An 18,710-nucleotide genomic window follows, 5' to 3' on the forward strand; every position below is an offset into this window, starting at 1 on the left:
ATATAAGCTATGTATATTTGCAGCCTGGTCTCATATACTAGACGTAACATAGTAAAAGTAAATCAGTGACACTCAAATTAGTGTGATATTGTTATGTTTGTTATGGTTACATAAGACAGATGTTTACTTAAGACAAAAACTAAGGTCAGGGTGAATGGGTGGGAGAATAGCACAAACATCTAGCAACCGTAAGGTTGTTAGTTTGAATCACATCAAGGACAACTTTAACAAATTAGCAACTTTTCAACTACTTAGCATGTTAGCTAACCCTCTACTAACCCTAACCTTAACCCTTTAACCTAACTCCAAAACTTAACCCTAACCTTAACCCCAACCCCTGGTGTAGCTAACGTTAGTTCCCCTGGGCATCGAAGACGTGGCAGCCCCCCACACCTCTCTGATTCAGAGGGATTGGGTTAAATGCGGAAGATACATTTAAGTTGAAGGCATTCAGTTGTACAACTGACTAGGTATCCCCCTTTCCTTTAGCCAGCTAGCTAACGTTAACCACCTAGCCACCTAGCTAGAATTCATAACACATCATTTTGCAAATTCCTAATAACATATCATACGAAATGGGTGCTGAATATCCACAAAGTAATACATATCATACGAAAAGTCCCCTGATTTACAGAAAGAATAATACGAAATGCTCTGATACCAGGTTGCAGCTGCGCACCTCACACGTCACCCACCTTGCAATCTGAGTGGAGACAGTCAGCATTCACAATCCTGGTGTTGTTTATTGCATCTGTAGATTTACCCTCTTTAAATTTCTAAGGGATAGTTTCACCTCTGTTACATGAAACCACTCTCATATGTGGTGCGCTTTTTAGAATGGTGTGTTCCCCCTAATTGTATTTAGAAACATTCGAGCATAGCCTACTGCCATGTGTGCATTGCTGCGCTTATAATGTGAAGAAATAATTGTTTTTCAACATTTTAAGCATTCTGATCTGATGCATCAGGCTCATTGCTTTTTAACATTTGTTGATGTAAAGTATACCTTGTTGTATGAACGTTGCACAGGTGATTGGTGGCACCTTAATTGGGGAGGACGGGCTCATGGTAATGTCTGGAGCGGAATCAGTGGAATGGTATCAAATACATAAAACACATGGTTTCCATGTGTTTGATGTCATTCCATTCGCTCTGTTCCAGTCATTATTATGAGCAGTACTCTCCTCAGCAGCCTCCACTGAAATGGTGTATCTATGGTCCTGTTTGAACAGTCCCAGACATAGCCACTTTGATCTTCCCCCAGAAGACGGATGAGCTAGCTATATAGCCTACCTAGAAAGAAAGCACATCTTTCAATCCTCTCTCCCGAAACTATTTGAATGATTAGGACTATTTCTCAGTTTCTCTCCCTTTCTGTGTTAAAGTATACTCAGCTGCCGTCTGTCTGCTGCAGTGCTCTCTCAACAGCAATGACTGTGCTCAACACAAAAGATATTAATGTAGACTACATTGTCTTGCGAATGACTCGCAAAATCCTCCTGTTGTCCCACATTTGGGTATTTTAAATGTGGTCACCCTAAGGCCAGCTGAACAGTGAACTGATGCATTGCAAGGAGACAACTCTTTTACATAAAATCTTCAGTGAGAGTAATAAAATGATATTTTATTTTGCAATGGGTTGTTTTTTATACAATGAATGTAGCAAGTGGATTTAGGGGCTCCCGAGTGGAGCAGCGGTCTAAGGCACTGCATCTCAGTGCTGGAGGTGTCACTACAGACCCTGGTTTAACTCCAAGCTGTATCAAAACCTATGATTGGGAGTCCCATAGGGCGGTGCACACTTGGCCCAGCGTCGTTAGGGTTTGGCTAGGGGTAGGCTGTCATTGCAAATATGAACTTGTTCTTAAATGGCTTAGTTAAACAAAAATACATTTTGAAACTCAATCTCCCATGGTTCCTTTCGCGCGTGTTTTGACGTAGCAGGAAGTAAACTTGTCATGTCGATAGGGTAGATTCTTTTGAAGTGAAACGGGTGAGTTTTATGACAATTAACGTGCATATTGATCTGTCTCATTTTATATTTCACGTCAATACAATATGCACAGCAACGTCTGGATTATATCTAATGTAGTTCATATCTGTGTCGTTTTATATTTCACGTTAATACAATAGGCTTTGTAAGGTCTGCGCCTCGTCACGTTAATGTTTTCAAGGAAATATGTTTTTCCCTGACCACAGTCAGCCCCTAAACAAGATCAAGATGAACACATTCTCCAGAATAGCAATAATGTGTAGTGTAGACAAGAGTACACAGTTTATACTTTAATCCCTTTGTTGTAACTCTGTATACTTGCGTGTAAAATTGGTTGTAAGAACCGTTATCTCTCTCTCCACACCCCCTATCTTTCGCAACACTCCTTCCCTCTCTTTCTTTCCCCCTCACTCTTTCCCTCCAGGGCAGTCTATATATGATGTGATGTGATGGGTGTCCATGGTCTGACCAGCTATGTGGAGGGTAACAGGGGCTTGTTCCAGGACGTCAGGTTCAGAGACAGCAGACTTGTGATAGATGGCTGTAGTCTGTTCTTCAGGCTCTATCTAAACCATGGACTGGATCAGGCACACGGAGGGGACTACGATGCCTTCGCTGCCCTACTGTCTACCTTCATCTCTGCACTGGAGGCCTGCAATATACAGCCTTATGTGGTGCTGGATGGCGGTAAGGAGGATGAGGTGTTTGTGTGTGTCTGGTGTGTGTGCAACAGGATCTGTGGCTCACGAATCGGACTCTTCAGTAAATTCTGAAGCCCCTTAAATAAAATCCACTAGGAGAAAAATCATGATCGATTCCAGTGACCGTCAATGATGATGATGATGATAATGATATGTGTGTCAGGGTTTATGTTAGCAGGCCAGGTACTTCTATGCGTGCGAGGTCCCCCAACATTATCAGAACAGAGAAACTAGACACATGCTCATTGCTCACATGGAGCACTCCAAACAAGACAATGAAAACATATATAAATCTCGTAAATGATGGTTATGAAATAAACCCAAACTTGTTTCTCGCAAGTGTAGCAGGTTGTGAACTCTGCAAACAACGTTTCTACTCCGCGCATGAGAAGGGTGAAACTGTAATTAATACATGCATTAACAGAAATTGATGTAACCAAATGACGGGAATGAACTGCTTGTGACATATGTAATGGGGAATTGATAAAAAAAAAATATAATCAAAGTGCAAACAATTCACACAATGAAACAATGAATGCGCAAGAGAGAGACTCGCCTATACAGTATCTTCGCCACACATCCCTCCCCTTCTTCATGTCTCAACATTTTAAATTAAACTCAAGACACATTATCTCCACACATATTTTAGATGTTTTTCACTGACACCCGCAACTCAATAACCAGCTTGGCCTATTCCCACGCGTGCTGCCCAAATTGCGGACTTCGCAAATAGGCATATGCCTACGAGTTTATGATTTGAAACAATCCACAGTTAGCTATTTTTTTAAATAAGCTAATAATCCTTGTTTCCTTTGTGGCTAAATAATACTTTCTGGTGAAGTATTTTGAATTAGTTTATTTATTTCTGCACAGACAGGAGCAATTATAGGAGCAATTTGGCACATGTATTTCCATTTACTTTCCTATTCGATCCCCCGCTATGCAGTTTCACTCCTGTTCTAATGGTTTTCATATGAACTTCCTTTCCGCACAATCCTAGTCATATTAGCAACCCATTAGTTGCTGCATCTTTAAATTCTCCCTCTTTATAACCGCTATCAGGTGTGCTGTGGTGTTTTCCCAGGTGTGCTGTTTTAGAATGGTGTTTTCCCAGGTGTGCTTTTAGAATGGTGTTTTCCCAGATGCGCTGTTTAGAATGGTGTTTTCCGAGGTGTGCTGTTTTAGAATGGTGTTTTCCCAGGTGCGCTGTTTTAGAATGGTGTTTTCCCAGGTGCTCTGTTTTAGAATGGTGTTTTCCCAGGTGCTCTGTTTTAGAATGGTGTTTTCCCAGGTGCTCTGTTTTAGAATGGTGTTTTCCCAGGTGTTCTGTTTAGAATGGTGTTTTCCCAGGTGCGCTGTTTTAGAATGGTGTTTTCCCAGGTACTCTGTTTTAGAATGGTGTTTTCCCAGGTGCTCTGTTTTAGAATGGTGTTTTCCCAGGTGCTCTGTTTTAGAATGGTGTTTTCCCAGGTGCGCTGTTTTAGAATGGTGTTTTCCCAGGTGCGCTGTTTTAGAATGGTGTTTTCCCAGGTGCTCTGTTTTAGAATGGTGTTTTCCCAGGTGCTCTGTTTTAGAATGGTGTTTTCCCAGGTGCTCTGTTTTAGAATGGTGTTTTCCCAGGTGCTCTGTTTTAGAATGGTGTTTTCCCAGGTGCGCTGTTTTAGAATGGTGTTTTCCCAGGTGCTCTGTTTTAGAATGGTGTTTTCCCAGGTGCGCTGTTTTAGAATGGTGTTTTCCCAGGTGCTCTGTTTTAGAATGGTGTTTTCCCAGGTGCGCTGTTTTAGAATGGTGTTTTCCCAGGTGCGCTGTTTTAGAATGGTGTTTTCCCAGGTGCTCTGTTTTAGAATGGTGTTTTCCCAGGTGCTCTGTTTTAGAATGGTGTTTTCCCAGGTGCGCTGTTTTAGAATGGTGTTTTCCCAGGTGCTCTGTTTTAGAATGGTGTTTTCCCAGGTGCGCTGTTTTAGAATGGTGTTTTCCCAGGTGCTCTGTTTTAGAATGGTGTTTTCCCAGGTGCGCTGTTTAGGATGGTGTTTTCCTGTGAATTGTATATTGGCAAATGTTTGAAAATGACGTTTTATTGTCTGCTTCATTACGTGAGTTGCATGTTCTGTTAAGCTGCATTACCATAATCTAAATGGGATTTCTGTCATTCTGAGCACCGTGGTTGGACGCCCCTTATGCACGCAATGCATATGGGTCCGATAGATTTCTCAAATGGCCCGAAAATTTGAATCTTCCCGGTCACGTTGTCCAGTGCCACATTTTCCTAACGGAAACCCTTGGTGTGTGTGTGTGTGTCAGGCATGGACCCCAGTGATAAGAAGCTGTCCACCCTGAGGCAGCGGCTGCAGAGTAAGATCCAAGAGGCTGAGTCTCTGTCCCGGGGCCGACACGGCTCTGTCCTCCCCCTCCTCACAAGACACGTCTTCATCCAGGTACAGACACACACAGACGGACCTAGAGACATACACACGTACAAAATACAGGTGAACTCATACACACCACTCTTCTCCTTTTTCACATCAAATTCTTTTTTTTTCTGTCCCTCCCTCAGGTCCTCTCCCAGCAAGGTGTCCCGTTGGTCCAGTGCCCCACCGAGGCAGACTGGGAGATTGCCTGCCTGGCCAATCAGTGGGGTTGTCCAGTTCTGACCAATGACAGCGACTTTTACATCTTTGACTTGCCAGGTGGGTGGAGCCAGACCATGAAGTGATGTCTCCTTCCAGTTTTTATCTTCCCCCTCCCCCTCCTCTCTCTCATCCCTTTCTCCCGCCTCTATTTCCAGGTGGTTATATTCCGTTCCGGTTCTTCCAATGGGCCAGTGTTAGCGGTTCCCCTCCACATCACTACATCCCAGCCAGACGCTACACGGTCAGTGGGATGTGCCAGCACTTCAGGGGAATGAACCGGGAACTTCTGCCGCTGTGTGCTGTCCTGGCAGGGAATGACTACACCACAAAACAAACCTACAAACACATACACACACTCCTCCCTCAGCTAACCACGGGAGGGAAGAGGGGAGGCAGGGGCGGAGGGAGCACATCCCATATAGAGGGCCTCCTTCTCTGGCTCTCCTCCTTCCCTGGACCTGAGGAGGCTCTGGAGGAGGTGGGGAGACTGACAGGAGGAGTAGAAAGAGGAGGAGGAGGGAGAGGGAGAGGAGGAAGGGGAAGAGCAGGGAGTGGAGGAGAGAAGTCCGGCCTGTGTTCTGTGCTCTGGTCAGGCATGCAAGAGTACCATCTGACTCCTCAGAGCCGTCTCTCTACCTGGTTCTCTGGAGGCTCATCCAGGTCGCCAGAGGGGCTGTGGACCGCTACTCCCTGCCCGCTGCCAGAGTGGCTGTGCTGGGCCGCAGGGAGCGGGGCGATGGCCCCCCTGGTGCTGGATGTCCTGGAGCTCAGGAGGGTGCTGCTCATCCCTCAGGTGGAGAACAGCCGACTACCCAGCAGCCACTGCAGTGCCACGGCCATACGACAGGCCCTCTACGGGATCCTACTGGCCAATCAGGAGCAGGGGGAGAGGGGAGAGACGGGGTGGGGAGAGTGTCACAGGGTCCAGAGACAAGGTGGACAGGAGACCCAGGTAGAGGGACAGGGAGAAAGGGGGAGGGGAGGAAGGCAGTGGGGGAGGGGGGGAAGGGGCAGAGGTCAGAAACAGGGAGTGGGTCAGGGGGGTGCAGAGCCTTCCTCAGGCAGTGGTCAGGGTGAGAACATTGCCCCTAGCGCTGTGGAGAGTGACAGAGGTATGAGTGTGTTTGTGGAGGAGTACGACAGACACAATCTGAACCTGAGGAAGTGCCAGGTTGAGCCACGGACCCCTGGAACCATTCTACACCTTGAGACACTCTGCCAGGTAACCATAACTCTCTGGCAGGTAATCATAGCAACACACTGGCAGGTAACAATATCAACACACTATGCCTGGTAACCATAACAACACACTCAGTCTACATTTTTTCCAAGATTGTTACTTTTTTGTCCATAGTGTCATCTTCCTTTTGATTATACTAATCCCCACCCCTCCCTCTCTCTCCCTACCTCTCTCTCGCTCCATCTCTCTATAGGCTCCTGTGTCAGTTCGGCTGGGAGTGCTGTATGATGTTCTGGGGGTGAAGGAGTCTTCTCTGTCCCCCCTACCTCCTCACCTTAGGCTGGCCCTTGGAGTGACTGGGTTCTGGAGGAGAGAGGCCAGACCTTTTCCCTCTCTACCCCAGGTACAGGCTCTGCTGCTGGGCATGGTCCATGGAGAGATGGCCCGGAACACTCATCCTGGACAGAACCAGAACACAGGTAGGGGCAGTGTACACACATGCAAACACACAGGCACGCGCATAAACGTGTGCACAAACACACACACAAACACAAAAAAACATCACATTGCAAAGTGGCCAAATATTTGGTTGTACAGTCTTGTCTTTCATATACCAACATACACACTAAACCAGTTCTCGCTCTAACTCAGCCACAGAACGGAACCTGTGGATGAAGCTTCGCCTGCGGCCAGGAGACAGGCGGGGTTTCGATGTGGGCGTGGCTCATTCCCTCAGCCAATGGCAGGCCTGCCTGTGGAGTGTACTCAGTCTGAACCAGCTACTGTGTCTGCCCCTGCCTGAACCAGACACAGCATGGTAGGTAACGCAAGCACACACACACACAAACTGCCCCTACCCGTTTGAACCATACTGTCCCTCTGTCCCCCAGGTTATTCAGTGGTAGTCTGGTCCATGGTTTGGTTGGCCGTCTGAGAGGGGGTTGTTCTCCTGAATCTCTTCTGGCTGCAGCTCCTCTCTCTGGGCATATCTACCGCTCCCTACTGGCTGCTCTGGAGGACTGCATGCTAAATACACTACCCTCATCATCATCAGGGAGGAGGAAGAGGGGGAGAGGAGGAGCAAAAGGAGGAGCCCCTTCCTCCCAGGAGATCAACAACAGGTTTGCTCTGCTGATGACTGAGGAAGAGGATGAAGAGTGAGAGGAGTCTGTAGGTTCTTTCTAGTCAACGTGGTGCTCAAATAAACGTTGTTCCTCTTTTCACAGCTTAGAAAGAGAGGAGTGGGATGAAAAGAAAGATGGCCTGTGGGACACTATTTTAGGAAGCATTAATCCATATGATATAAACCCACTCAGGGAATGCTGCGTTTCAATGACGATTCTAAATGATTAACATTTCTATTTCTGATGAAACTCTTCCTTTTAATTAGGACATATACATATGGCCTTCATGAGGCCTTTACAGCAGCTAATGCCATCTTGACAAGCAGCTGATGTCACCTTGTCAGCATATGAGTCTACACAAAACATTGAGCCTTTAAACTGTTTTTAATTAAATGTGTAAACTCAATGATGTGCATATTGTTCTTATCATTAGTCTCAATGTCCACATAGCAACCTAACTATTAGTAACCAAATAAAAACATGTTCAGTTCCAGCTTTGTTTATTATCAATTTCATGTAACAGTCATCACATACATACAGTAGTAAAAATGCTAATGTTTCTTCTATAACCTCAGACATTACATTTCATTGCAGTACAATATAAAACAGTACAATTAAATACACACAATAGCATAAAATACATAGTATAGAATCATATTTTCAAATTCTTGAGCTGCACTTGATTTCATTTACACGGTAAAATACAACCAATGGATTAGTTCCAAAAGTGCTATCTACTTTCAAGTACTTAAAAGTACCTGACCCAGGTCTGATAAAAACATGTTTAGTTGAGACTAAGTGTATCAGCTGAGAGCTCTTAGATCAGTCGTTCATCTGTAGCTTTAACAATGAGCTTCTGTCTGAAGACAATCATCACTGAGTGACTTTCATGTTAGAACTGGGAAAATACTATGTTCTGCTAGTCAGCACCTCGCCTCAAAGAGTGTGTTCTCTATGATTTCTGTCAATGTGAAGCTTCAACATGATTCCACTACAGCAGTTTCATACCACACTGACCAGCTCTCGTCCTCCAAATAAAAGCACAACAGATAAAACATTTTAAAGACCCTGTGTTATGATGGGGGTACTGTGTGTGTTGACTCAGTCTCCTCTTCCTTGGCCCCACAGGTGTCCACCACACAGATCAGACAGCTGGTGACGGGGAACGCCCGCACCTTACTGCACGTCACCCACCTACACACACACACACGAAGGAGTAAGATAAAACACACACAGGAAATCATACACAAATGTGTGTGTACCTGTCAGTGTCAGTGTGGTACTCCAGGATGTGTCCTAGTCGTCCGACCCCCTGGAAACCTGCCAGTACGTAAATCACTCCGCTGACTGCAGCACACCTCACGTTCATCCCACGCCACGGCATCGCCGTGGCAACGTGCCACTCATTCCTGCCGATGTCATAGTACTCCACCGAGTCCATCCCACCTATACACTCACACATATAAATATACCCCAAACATACCCAACAGAGTGTGAGTGTGTGTGTGCCATACCCAGTCCGTTCATTCCTCCCACAGCATAGATTCTGTTGTTGACAAACACCAGACCGTGGTTCTTCCTGGCTTCCCTCATCCCACTCAGCTCCCTCCATCTAAAAACACACACAGAAGATACACACATGTATTAACTAGTTATTAACTTCTAGAGTATGGTGTGTATGTGAGCGAGTACGTACGAAAGGGAAAGGAGGATACCTAGTCAGTTGTACAACTGAATGCCTTCAACTGAAATGTGTCTTCCACATTCAACCCAACCCCTCTGAATCAGAGAGGTGCGGGGGGCTGCCATAGTATGTGTATTTAGACTCACTCCTCCTTAACGGAGTCATAGACCTCACAGTTGCTGAGTACCCTCCCAGAGACATTGTTGCCTAGGGACCCTCCACAGACGTAGATGAGCCCATTGGCCTCCACGCTGCCGTGGCTACAGCGAGGCATCAACATACTGGCTTTGGTCTGCCATGACTCACACCTCGTGTCATAACACTCAAACAGGTTCAACGCTGAGCTGCCTGGAGGGAGAGACGGACAGACACACACAGAAAGGAGCACAAACACTTCAATACAAAGGAGATACAAAAGGTACGCTACAATACTAATATAGATAAGCCATCAGCACAATACTTCCCTGTTCTCCGGTGTGTGTGTGAAACTCACCTACTTCCGACCCTCCAGAGGTGTAGATCTTGCCCTGAGAGGCGCAAGCAGCCAGACTGTCCCGTGGTGTAGGGGGGCCTGGTTTACAGAAGAGAAAATGTAAGAACAAACAATATTTTTCTCATTTTAGACCACATGGGAGTGAGTATTTAATGGTATTAAAAGACACCGAATACTAAATATTTTATGAATAGGGAATGACCCTAGAATGGCAAAAAATGTATTCCAAGTGGTTTTAATGGGCTTTCTTCATTCTGATGGTTTTATACACAACCAAACTAGGACAAAACTGACAGTGAAGTAGTCCAATTTGTAGAACTTTTCATTTATTTAGCACTGTATCAAAATACCTTTATAGATGGTATTATATCCATACTGGGGTATTCTGGTTTTCACAATATATCACCCAGCCCAAACACACACACATTTTTCTATGTTGTAACACAAGTCACACTACTCCCATTTCAGTCACTAATACAACACACACACACACACACACACTTTCCAGTACCTAGTTTGGAGTACCAGCTGTCCTTCAGTACATTGTAACAGTCCATCCTCTTGATGGGGAACAGCTGAGATCCTCCCAGGATGTAAACAACATTATCCCAGAACACCGCCGTGGCATCACGACGCTTCTCAAACGGACAACGAATGTCTGACCAGCTGTAGTCCTGGACACACACGGCCCGTACTTGAAATGATTTGGCCGTTTGATTAACATCCCCACATACTTGAATGAGAGCAGATGGACTACAGACTGGCCTTATCTAAGTGACGTAATGTTCTTTGCGTTGAAGCACATGTAGGATTACAAAGGTGTGTTTGTGTACCTTAGGGTTGAAGTATCTGCAGGACTGTGGTTGCGAGCCTCCAAACAGAGCAATCCTGTAGTCGTGTTTCTTACGTCGCGGGTGACTGTTCTCTCCCAAATCCTCACGATCCTCTGGGCACAACAGGTGGTACCGCATCCCACCTAGATACACAAAAGAGGTTACACACACCCACATAAATAATGGGGCCAATGTGTGACATTGGGATATTGGGATCCACATGTCAAAATGGTTTGAAACAACAAAATATGAGTTTAAATGCAGTTCCACATATGCAAATTGTCCCATAACTCCCATTATACTTCTCCCTTAGGCCGAGGACCACATCTTTAAGCAGGGTTCATACAGACATTTGCAAGTCAAATTCAAGGACTTTTGGGGACTTTTTCAGGCACTTAATTGTAATTTTCAAGGACCTCAATGTTATACAATTGTATAATTTATATAACTGCACATACAGTATTGGGCCTTATATAGACCCCCCTCCCCAAAAAAGCATGTAAAAAGTGTAAAAGAAAAGTAGGCCCTTGTCACTAAGAATAATGCATTTTTTAGGCCTTGATATTCAAATGATTATTACATTCTAAAATGTGAGAATAATGTGGACATTGCCTGAAATAGACTGGATGCATGGCAATGTTTCTGTAGCCTATGTGGCTGACACAGGCACATATAATAAAGCCATGAATAGCAGTAGCCTTAATCTCACCATCGCTGTTATCATGAGAAAGTGACCAAAAAACAGGAAGGATTTGTATGGAAAGCCAAGTTGAAGCCAACATGAGATGTTGTCATCATCATAATAACCGCACATGGTTTTACCGCAACAGAGTTGCAGCGCCCTTCAACTGAAGCGGTGGAAAACAAAGGAAAGTGGTCACGTCTCTGACAAACGGATCAAAAATGTAATACATGGATACCAAATGCAAATCCAACAAGTATTATGCATAATGATTGAAGAAGCACGTTATTGACATGTATTTAGGTTTTAAGTATCAAGGTAAGGTCCCTCTCGGTTAGAGACATTTGATTTTTCAATAGTATTTACTTTTTTAAAGCATTTACAAAATGTTATGTAGTTACACTGCATTTCTGAGATCTCTATACAAAAACTGACAGCAACAGTGAGGGGAAAAAAGTATTTGATCCCCTGCTGATTTTGTACGTTTGCCCACTGACTAAGAAATGATCAGTCTATAATTTTAATGGTAGGTTTATTTGAACAGTGAGAGACACAATAACAACAAAAATCCAGAAAAACGCATGTCAAAAATGTTATAAATTGATTTGCATTTTAAATGAGGGAAATAACTATTTGACCCCTCTACAAAACATGACTTAGTACTTGGTGGCAAAACCCTTGTTGGTAATCACAGAGGTCAGACGTTTCTTGTAGTTGGCCACCAGGTTTGCACACATCTCAGGAGGGATTTTGTCCCACTCCTCTTTGCAGATCTTCTCCAAGTCATTAAGGTTTCGAGGCTGACATTTGGCCACTCGAACCTTCAGCTCCCTCCACAGATGTTCTATGGGATTAAGGTCTGGAGACTCCAGGACCTTAATGTGCTTATTCTTGAGCCACTCCTATGTTGCCTTGGCCGTGTGTTTTGGGTCATTGTCATGCTGGAATACCCATCCACAACCCATTTTCAATGCCCTGGCTGAGGGAAGGAGGTTCTCACCCAAGATTTGACGGTACATGGCCCCGTCCATCGTCCCTTTGATGCGGTGAAGTTGTCCTGTCCCCTTAGCAGAAAAACACCCCCAAAGCATAATGTTTCCACCTCCATGTTTGACGGTGGGGATGGTGTTCTTGGGGTCATAGGCAGCATTCCTCCTCCTCCAAACACAGCGAGTTGAGTTGATGCCAAAGAGCTCCATTTTGGTCTCATCTGACCACAACACTTTCACCCAGTTGTCCTCTGAATCATTCAGATGTTCATTGGCAAACTTCAGACGGGCATGTATATGTGCTTTCTTGAGCAGGGGGACCTTGCGCGCGCTGCAGGATTTCAGTCCTTCACGGCGTAGTGTGTTACCAATTGTTTTCTTGGTGACTATGGTCCCAGCTGCCTTGAGATCATTGACAAGATCCTCCCGTGTAGTTCTGGGCTGATTCCTCACCGTTCTCATGATCATTGCAACTCCACGAGGTGAGATCTTGCATGGAGCCCCAGGCCGAGTTGTGTTTCTTCCATTTGCGAATAATCGCACCAACTGTTGTCACCTTCTCACCAAGCTGCTTGGCGATGGTCTTGTAGCCCATTCCAGCCTTGTGTAGGTCTACAATCTTGTCCCTGACATCCTTGGAGAGCTCTTTGGTCTTGGCCATGGTGGAGAGTTTGGAATCTGATTGATTGGTTGCTTCTGTGGACAGGTGTCTTTTATACAGGTAACAAACTGAGATTAGGAGCACTCCCTTTAAGAGTGTGCTCCTAATCTCAGCTCGTTACCTGTATAAAAGACACCTGGGAGCCAGAAATCTTTCTGATTGAGAGGGGGTCAAATACTTATTTTCCTCATTAAAATGCAAAATCAATTTATAACATTTTTGACATGCATTTTTCTGGATTTTTTGTTGTTATTCTGTCTCTCATTGTTCAAATAAACCTACCATTAAAATTATAGACTGATCATTTCTTTGTCAGTGGGCAAACGTACCAAATCAGCAGGGGATCAAATACTTGTTCCCCTCACTGTAGATCCAGGATTCTTACAGGGTTCAAATTCAATGTCTAATTTAACTGATTAATGCTTAATATATTATATAAAGACAACTTACATTGCCATAAATGCAAGGACAGAAAAGTAATGTTTTATGTCACATGATTTTGGACAAATCTTTCAAGGCACCAACCATAGCTATGATCCCACCTATATCATAATGAAATTACATGAAAATGGTTTGCAGATTATTATCAACGACTTATCAAAAGCTGTAACAAGTTGTCCAGTGTAGGAAATCCTCACTGGTACCCCAGTTTATAGTAAGACCCATATACAGCTGTGTACTCACTGATGACCATCTTGAGACACTCTGGGTTGTCCTGTATGAGGGGTTCAGCCTGGACAGTCTTAGACAGGAAGGCTTTGGACACCAGAGGGAAGCGAACACAGCCCAACACCTCCACCATGTGACTCTGTCTGTTACACACATCATACTTCAGCCACCGCACCGCAGACTCATAGATCTACACACACAAACACACAGAAAGGGAGAGAGAAATAGGGGGGGAATGTCATACTTGAGCCACTGATCTACACACATTAATGACAACATGGTAAAGTATCTTGGTGTGTGTATGTTACCTGGTCCTCGGCCCGGACAGTGAGTGTGTCTTGGTGCAGTAGCTGTGTGAGCTGGGTGACGTTCAGTTGGAGGAATTCATCCAATTTATAGACCTCAGTGAAGTGTTGATGGATAAAGTCATCCGCTGACAGCTTCAATTCTGGACAGTCCAAACACTCCGCTAGAGCAGAGATGCCTAGAGAGAGACCAGAGGTTAAGGAGTGGGTTTGTGTAGAGGTGAATTTGAGAGACACTATTATAGATGTATAGAATCTAGACATGTCTTACCCAGACAGTTGGTTGCATCGACTTGCTCTTTTAGGAAGTCAACACACATCTTCTTCACAGGTTCTATCTGGTACTGGTTGGCTGCATCCAGCAAAGACTGGACATTACTGCTGTTCACTGAGATACTGAAACACACACACGGTTTGGGGTGTGTTTTGTGTCTTAAGTGTCCCATATGGATGGACATTTGAGTGTGTGTGTGTCTTACCGAGCGGTGTAGACAAACTCTACCAACAGTTCTATGATCTCAGGCTCAGCACTCCTCAACTCCACCTCGTGACTGGTAGACTCCATCATGCTGGCTAGAGAGAGATATGGATTGAGAGATATGAAGGGGGAGCGATAGAGAGACACACGTGTCACATTGGGTAATTAGAGGTAAGGGAGAAAGAGATAGTGTTACAACAAAGTTGAGTGTGCATGCGAGTGTGTTTGTAATGTACTCACTAGTAAACATGAGGCTGAAGAAGTGGCTGGCTGCAGCTAAGACCACTCTGTGAGCAGGAATATGTTTCCCCTGAACCACCAAGATCACATCACATAGGGTACCCTGCAGAAAACACACGCTGTTAGACATACACTGTAAGAGACACACACACACGGTGCGCACACACACACCTGTTTCCTTAGGTTGTTCATGACGCCCATGATACTGGACAGGAATCTGGACTCCTCTTTGGAAGCCAACTTCTTTTCATTCTTCTTCTTAGAACCCGAACCTGAGGGTTTGTCTCCTGTTACAGCTGCAGAAGCCATGCTGGTGCTGGCCATAGCTGCTGGCTACTAAATTTGGTGTATATTTAGTTAACTTAGGGTTGTCAATAGCCTCATAAGACAGGACATTCAAAAACGCCCCAATAATAATGTGTATGGATAAACTGGCTAGCTTGCAATAGTAGCTAGAACTCCCACTCTGCTGCTGCCAAAGTCCCCTGCACAGCACACCCTGTTTGTTTTGGAGATAGTAATTACGCTAACTTAGCTAGCTAGCTATATAGACTGCGTGCAGTTCAGCAGCTAGCTACATACATAGGCATGTCCAGCTCGTATATACACTAATCTTGATGTTGACTCGCTGCGAGTAAACCGCTGGGCTATAATATTAGTTTAGTTTGCTGACAGAAGAAGTTAAGAAAAGTGGGTTCTGATTTTATGTGTTAGCTAGCCGGCTAGCACTGCCAGAGTATCTCTGGCACTGATCACTTCTTCCGGCTCCCTGTTGTGGTAGAATCAGTAGCAGCGGCTGTCAAATATCGCCCTCTAGCGTCAGTGGACAGACCGCCTCCGTTTGCCTGTTGTCATTCTGAATGGAAAAAAGTGTATTTCTTACAGGCAGCCTTCGGTTTGTCGTTTCATAAAGGCACCAGCGTTGGAAAAAGTACTCAATCATCATACTTGACTTAAAGTAAAGGTAACTTAATAGAAAAGGAAAGTCACCGAGTAAAGTAAAAGTGAAAGTCACCCTGTAAAATACTTCTTAAGTACAAATCTAAAAGTATCTGGTTTTAAATATACTAAAGTATCAAAAGTAAAAGTATAAATAATTTCAAATTCCTAATATTAAGCAAACCAGATAGTTTGACGGATAGCAAGGGGCCCACATCCAACACTCACACATAATTTACAAACACACAAAATTATATTATTTTATTTAGGAATGTAGTGAAGTAAAAGTAAAAGTTGGCAAAAATATAAATAGTAAAGTAAAGTACAGATACCCCCCCAAAATACTTAACTAGTACTTTAAATAATTTTTCTTTGAGTACTTTATACCACTGAAATGCACTACCGAAAAAGACGGAGCTGACGTGTCAAATGTCTGTGTTGTTCACTACTGAATGTTAAAACGTATAGCTATGCATTTCACCTGTACAGTTCTGGCATAGAAGATGGGTGCACCTGTCTTATCTATTGTAGTTCAGCTACAAAACTTTCCCGCAAGTCCCATGACAGATGACGTCACCAGGAATGCGGGGCTGTGATGGATTGACCTGGATAACGAGAGAGAAAAATAAAGTCTGTGACAAACAATAACGAGAGATTGATTGCGGGGATTAACTGTCGGGTGTCGGGATCATTTATTTCAGCCGCCATGTCTGTGCTATTTTGCTGCCGCTGTGTTTTTCCATCCGAAGACACCGACGAGGTACTGTATATGGAAACAGGAAAGAAACATTATTTATTGTCTGGGTGTGCTTACAGTAACACTACAACCACATTTTTTTTTTTACCCGAGGGAGGCATTTGTGGAATAAGATACATACAAGCACATTATAATCACTCATGCATTAGGCTACTTTCAAATAGGCTTGTTTAAAAACATATCATGTTAAGCCAATAGGTCATTGCATGTATGACAACACACAACCTACATGTTTCTGCATCAGGAAGTGTTATGCCACAATATTACCAACTGAGTGAAACACAGACTACTGAATAGAATAGGTATGTTGTTACAGTATTAGACATTGATCGGATTAGTATAACCCGCCCTATACCTCATTCACACATAGTGGAACTTGTGTGTTACAGAGACAGCCCCTACTGCACCCCAAGCTTCCAGAATCAGAGAAGCCAGTTTCGGCCAGACAGCCTCGACCAGCACCCACAGGTTCAATCACACATATTACCATCATATTACAAGTGTGTATGTGTGTGTTATTGACTGTGTGTGTGTGTGTGTGTGTGTGTGTGTGTGTGTGTGTGTGTGTGTGTGTGTGTGTGTGTGTGTGTGTGTGTGTGTTTGTGTGTGTTTCAGTAAGTCGGAGTGGTCAGTTGGTCCCGAAGCGTGTGGGTGTGAAGGACTTGGACCAGCGGTTCTCTGATGTGACCGAGACATTCAACCAACAACATGAGAGCTATAATGTCATGAAGGAACGCATCATATCTCTTCGCCACACTTACAACTGTAGCAACGACAGCACCCTGACTCTGACCGAGTGTGTGAGGAAGATCAAGGAGGAATACGGTGAGACACACGCATGCACACACACACATCTGCACACATACACGCATGCATGCATACACACACACACACACACACACACACACACACACACACACACACACACACACACACACACACACACACACACACACACACACACACACACACACACACACACACACACACACACACACACACACACACACACACACACACACACACACATGTAACAGTATAACTTTAGACCGTCCCCTCGCCCATACACGGGCGTGAACCAGGGACCCTCTGCACACATCAACAACAGTCACCCACGAAGCATTGTTACACACACACACACACACACATGTAACAGTATAACTTTAGACCGTCCCCTCGCCCATACCTGGGCGCGAACCAGGGACCCTCTGCACACATCAACAACAGTCACCCATGAAGCATTGTTACCCATCGCTCCACAAAAGCCACGGCCCTTGCAGAGGGGAACCACTACTTCAAGGTCTCAAAGCAAGTGACGTCACCGATTGAAACGCTAACTAGCTAGCTATTTCACATCCGTTACCCACACACACACGCACGCACACACACACACACACCCTTTCTATTTCTTTCTCTCTCTTTTATTGAACCTTTATTTAACCTGGTTAGTTTCGTTGAGCTAAAAATCTATTTTTCAAAAGATACCTCTTCCTGTCCTCTTTTTACCCCTCTCACTCCTACTACAGATGAAGCCATATAACTTTTTTTTATCTTTCCTTCTCTCTCTCTCTTTCTCGCCAGAGGACAGCTACAGGGTAACCGTGGTGATAAAGGGGTATGACTTCTCTCTCTCTGTGGTTCCGCTGAGGTCTGTGGATGAGGGAGAGAATTCTCTGCCTCGCCTACTCCGGTTGGCTCAGGATGAGCTCAGGGGCTTTTCCCAGGGCGCCATAGCAATTGTCGCTGCCGGGACCAAGCTCCAGGTGCTGATAGACTGGCTGCTTAGTCGGGGGGAGCGAATGGCGGAGCAGGTCAGGGAGGTGGCACCAACTCATCAGGACCACTGTAGGCTGGAGGAGAACCTGATTGAGACCATGCAGGAAGTGAGAAGGGTGAGGGAGCTTTCGCTAGGGTACTGCCAGCAGGCTAGAGAGATCCAAACTGAGGCTGCACAGATAGCAGGGCTGGCCTGACACATACATACAGACACACTCTGGTAACACTGAATCTATAAATGTCACATTTAAATCTTATGGGAATTAATTTAGGCTATTTTTACTATCATGTAAAAGCACAATATGGACCTACACTGTTACACAACACACTAGATAGTATTTCAGTATTATATAGTGAGTATGTCTATAAACATGTTAGAGAAATGAGCTGTGATATATCCTAATGTATTCTGGACAGGAATTCCTCATCTAAATCCTCATCTAATCAAACACTGTGTTGATTAAACCACTGTCAATGTTAGATATCATGTTAGTGTTTTTTCTATGTTAATACTGTATGTTATTGTATTTTATAACAAATGAAAACTGCAAACTGTTGTTAGCGTCTTAAGGTTTG

General features: G+C 44.5%; 3 protein-coding genes across 4 annotated transcripts; 2 read left to right on the forward strand and 1 right to left on the reverse strand.

The window, feature by feature from the left end:
* The first annotated feature begins 1,890 nt into the window (after window positions 1-1,890).
* Window positions 1,891-8,121, forward strand: aste1b (asteroid homolog 1b). 2 transcript variants are annotated; one of them, XM_024441065.2, is made up of 8 exons: window positions 1,891-1,993; window positions 2,418-2,680; window positions 4,996-5,129; window positions 5,249-5,381; window positions 5,480-6,546; window positions 6,758-6,983; window positions 7,156-7,321; window positions 7,395-8,121. In XM_024441065.2, the coding sequence occupies exons 2-8, from the start codon at window positions 2,443-2,445 to the stop codon at window positions 7,663-7,665; spliced, it is 2,235 nt and encodes a 744-aa protein (XP_024296833.2). In that variant the 5' UTR covers window positions 1,891-1,993; window positions 2,418-2,442; the 3' UTR covers window positions 7,666-8,121. The 2 variants fall into 2 exon arrangements, with proteins under 2 accessions (XP_024296833.2, XP_024296834.2); XM_024441066.2 differs by having other exon boundaries at window positions 1,900-1,993; window positions 2,423-2,680.
* On the reverse strand, window positions 8,112-15,436 carry klhl7 (kelch-like family member 7). The gene is made up of 13 exons (XM_024441067.2): window positions 14,834-15,436; window positions 14,663-14,765; window positions 14,424-14,517; window positions 14,216-14,340; window positions 13,948-14,123; window positions 13,655-13,829; window positions 10,639-10,781; window positions 10,317-10,479; window positions 9,806-9,883; window positions 9,459-9,660; window positions 9,143-9,240; window positions 8,891-9,074; window positions 8,112-8,822 (listed from the first exon to the last, which is right to left on the reverse strand). Exons 1-13 carry the CDS (start codon window positions 14,984-14,986, stop codon window positions 8,702-8,704), a joined length of 1,815 nt encoding a protein of 604 aa, XP_024296835.1. The 5' UTR covers window positions 14,987-15,436; the 3' UTR covers window positions 8,112-8,701.
* Window positions 15,437-16,063: 627 nt separating this feature from the next.
* On the forward strand, window positions 16,064-18,691 carry si:ch73-345f18.3. Its single transcript, XM_042295325.1, has 4 exons — window positions 16,064-16,361; window positions 16,748-16,826; window positions 16,974-17,183; window positions 17,940-18,691. The coding sequence occupies exons 1-4, from the start codon at window positions 16,308-16,310 to the stop codon at window positions 18,329-18,331; spliced, it is 735 nt and encodes a 244-aa protein (XP_042151259.1). The 5' UTR covers window positions 16,064-16,307; the 3' UTR covers window positions 18,332-18,691.
* The last annotated feature ends 19 nt before the right edge of the window (window positions 18,692-18,710 follow it).

This window comes from Oncorhynchus tshawytscha, linkage group LG13, assembly GCF_018296145.1.
Source record: "Oncorhynchus tshawytscha isolate Ot180627B linkage group LG13, Otsh_v2.0, whole genome shotgun sequence".
Classification (NCBI taxonomy): Eukaryota; Metazoa; Chordata; class Actinopteri; order Salmoniformes; family Salmonidae; genus Oncorhynchus; species Oncorhynchus tshawytscha.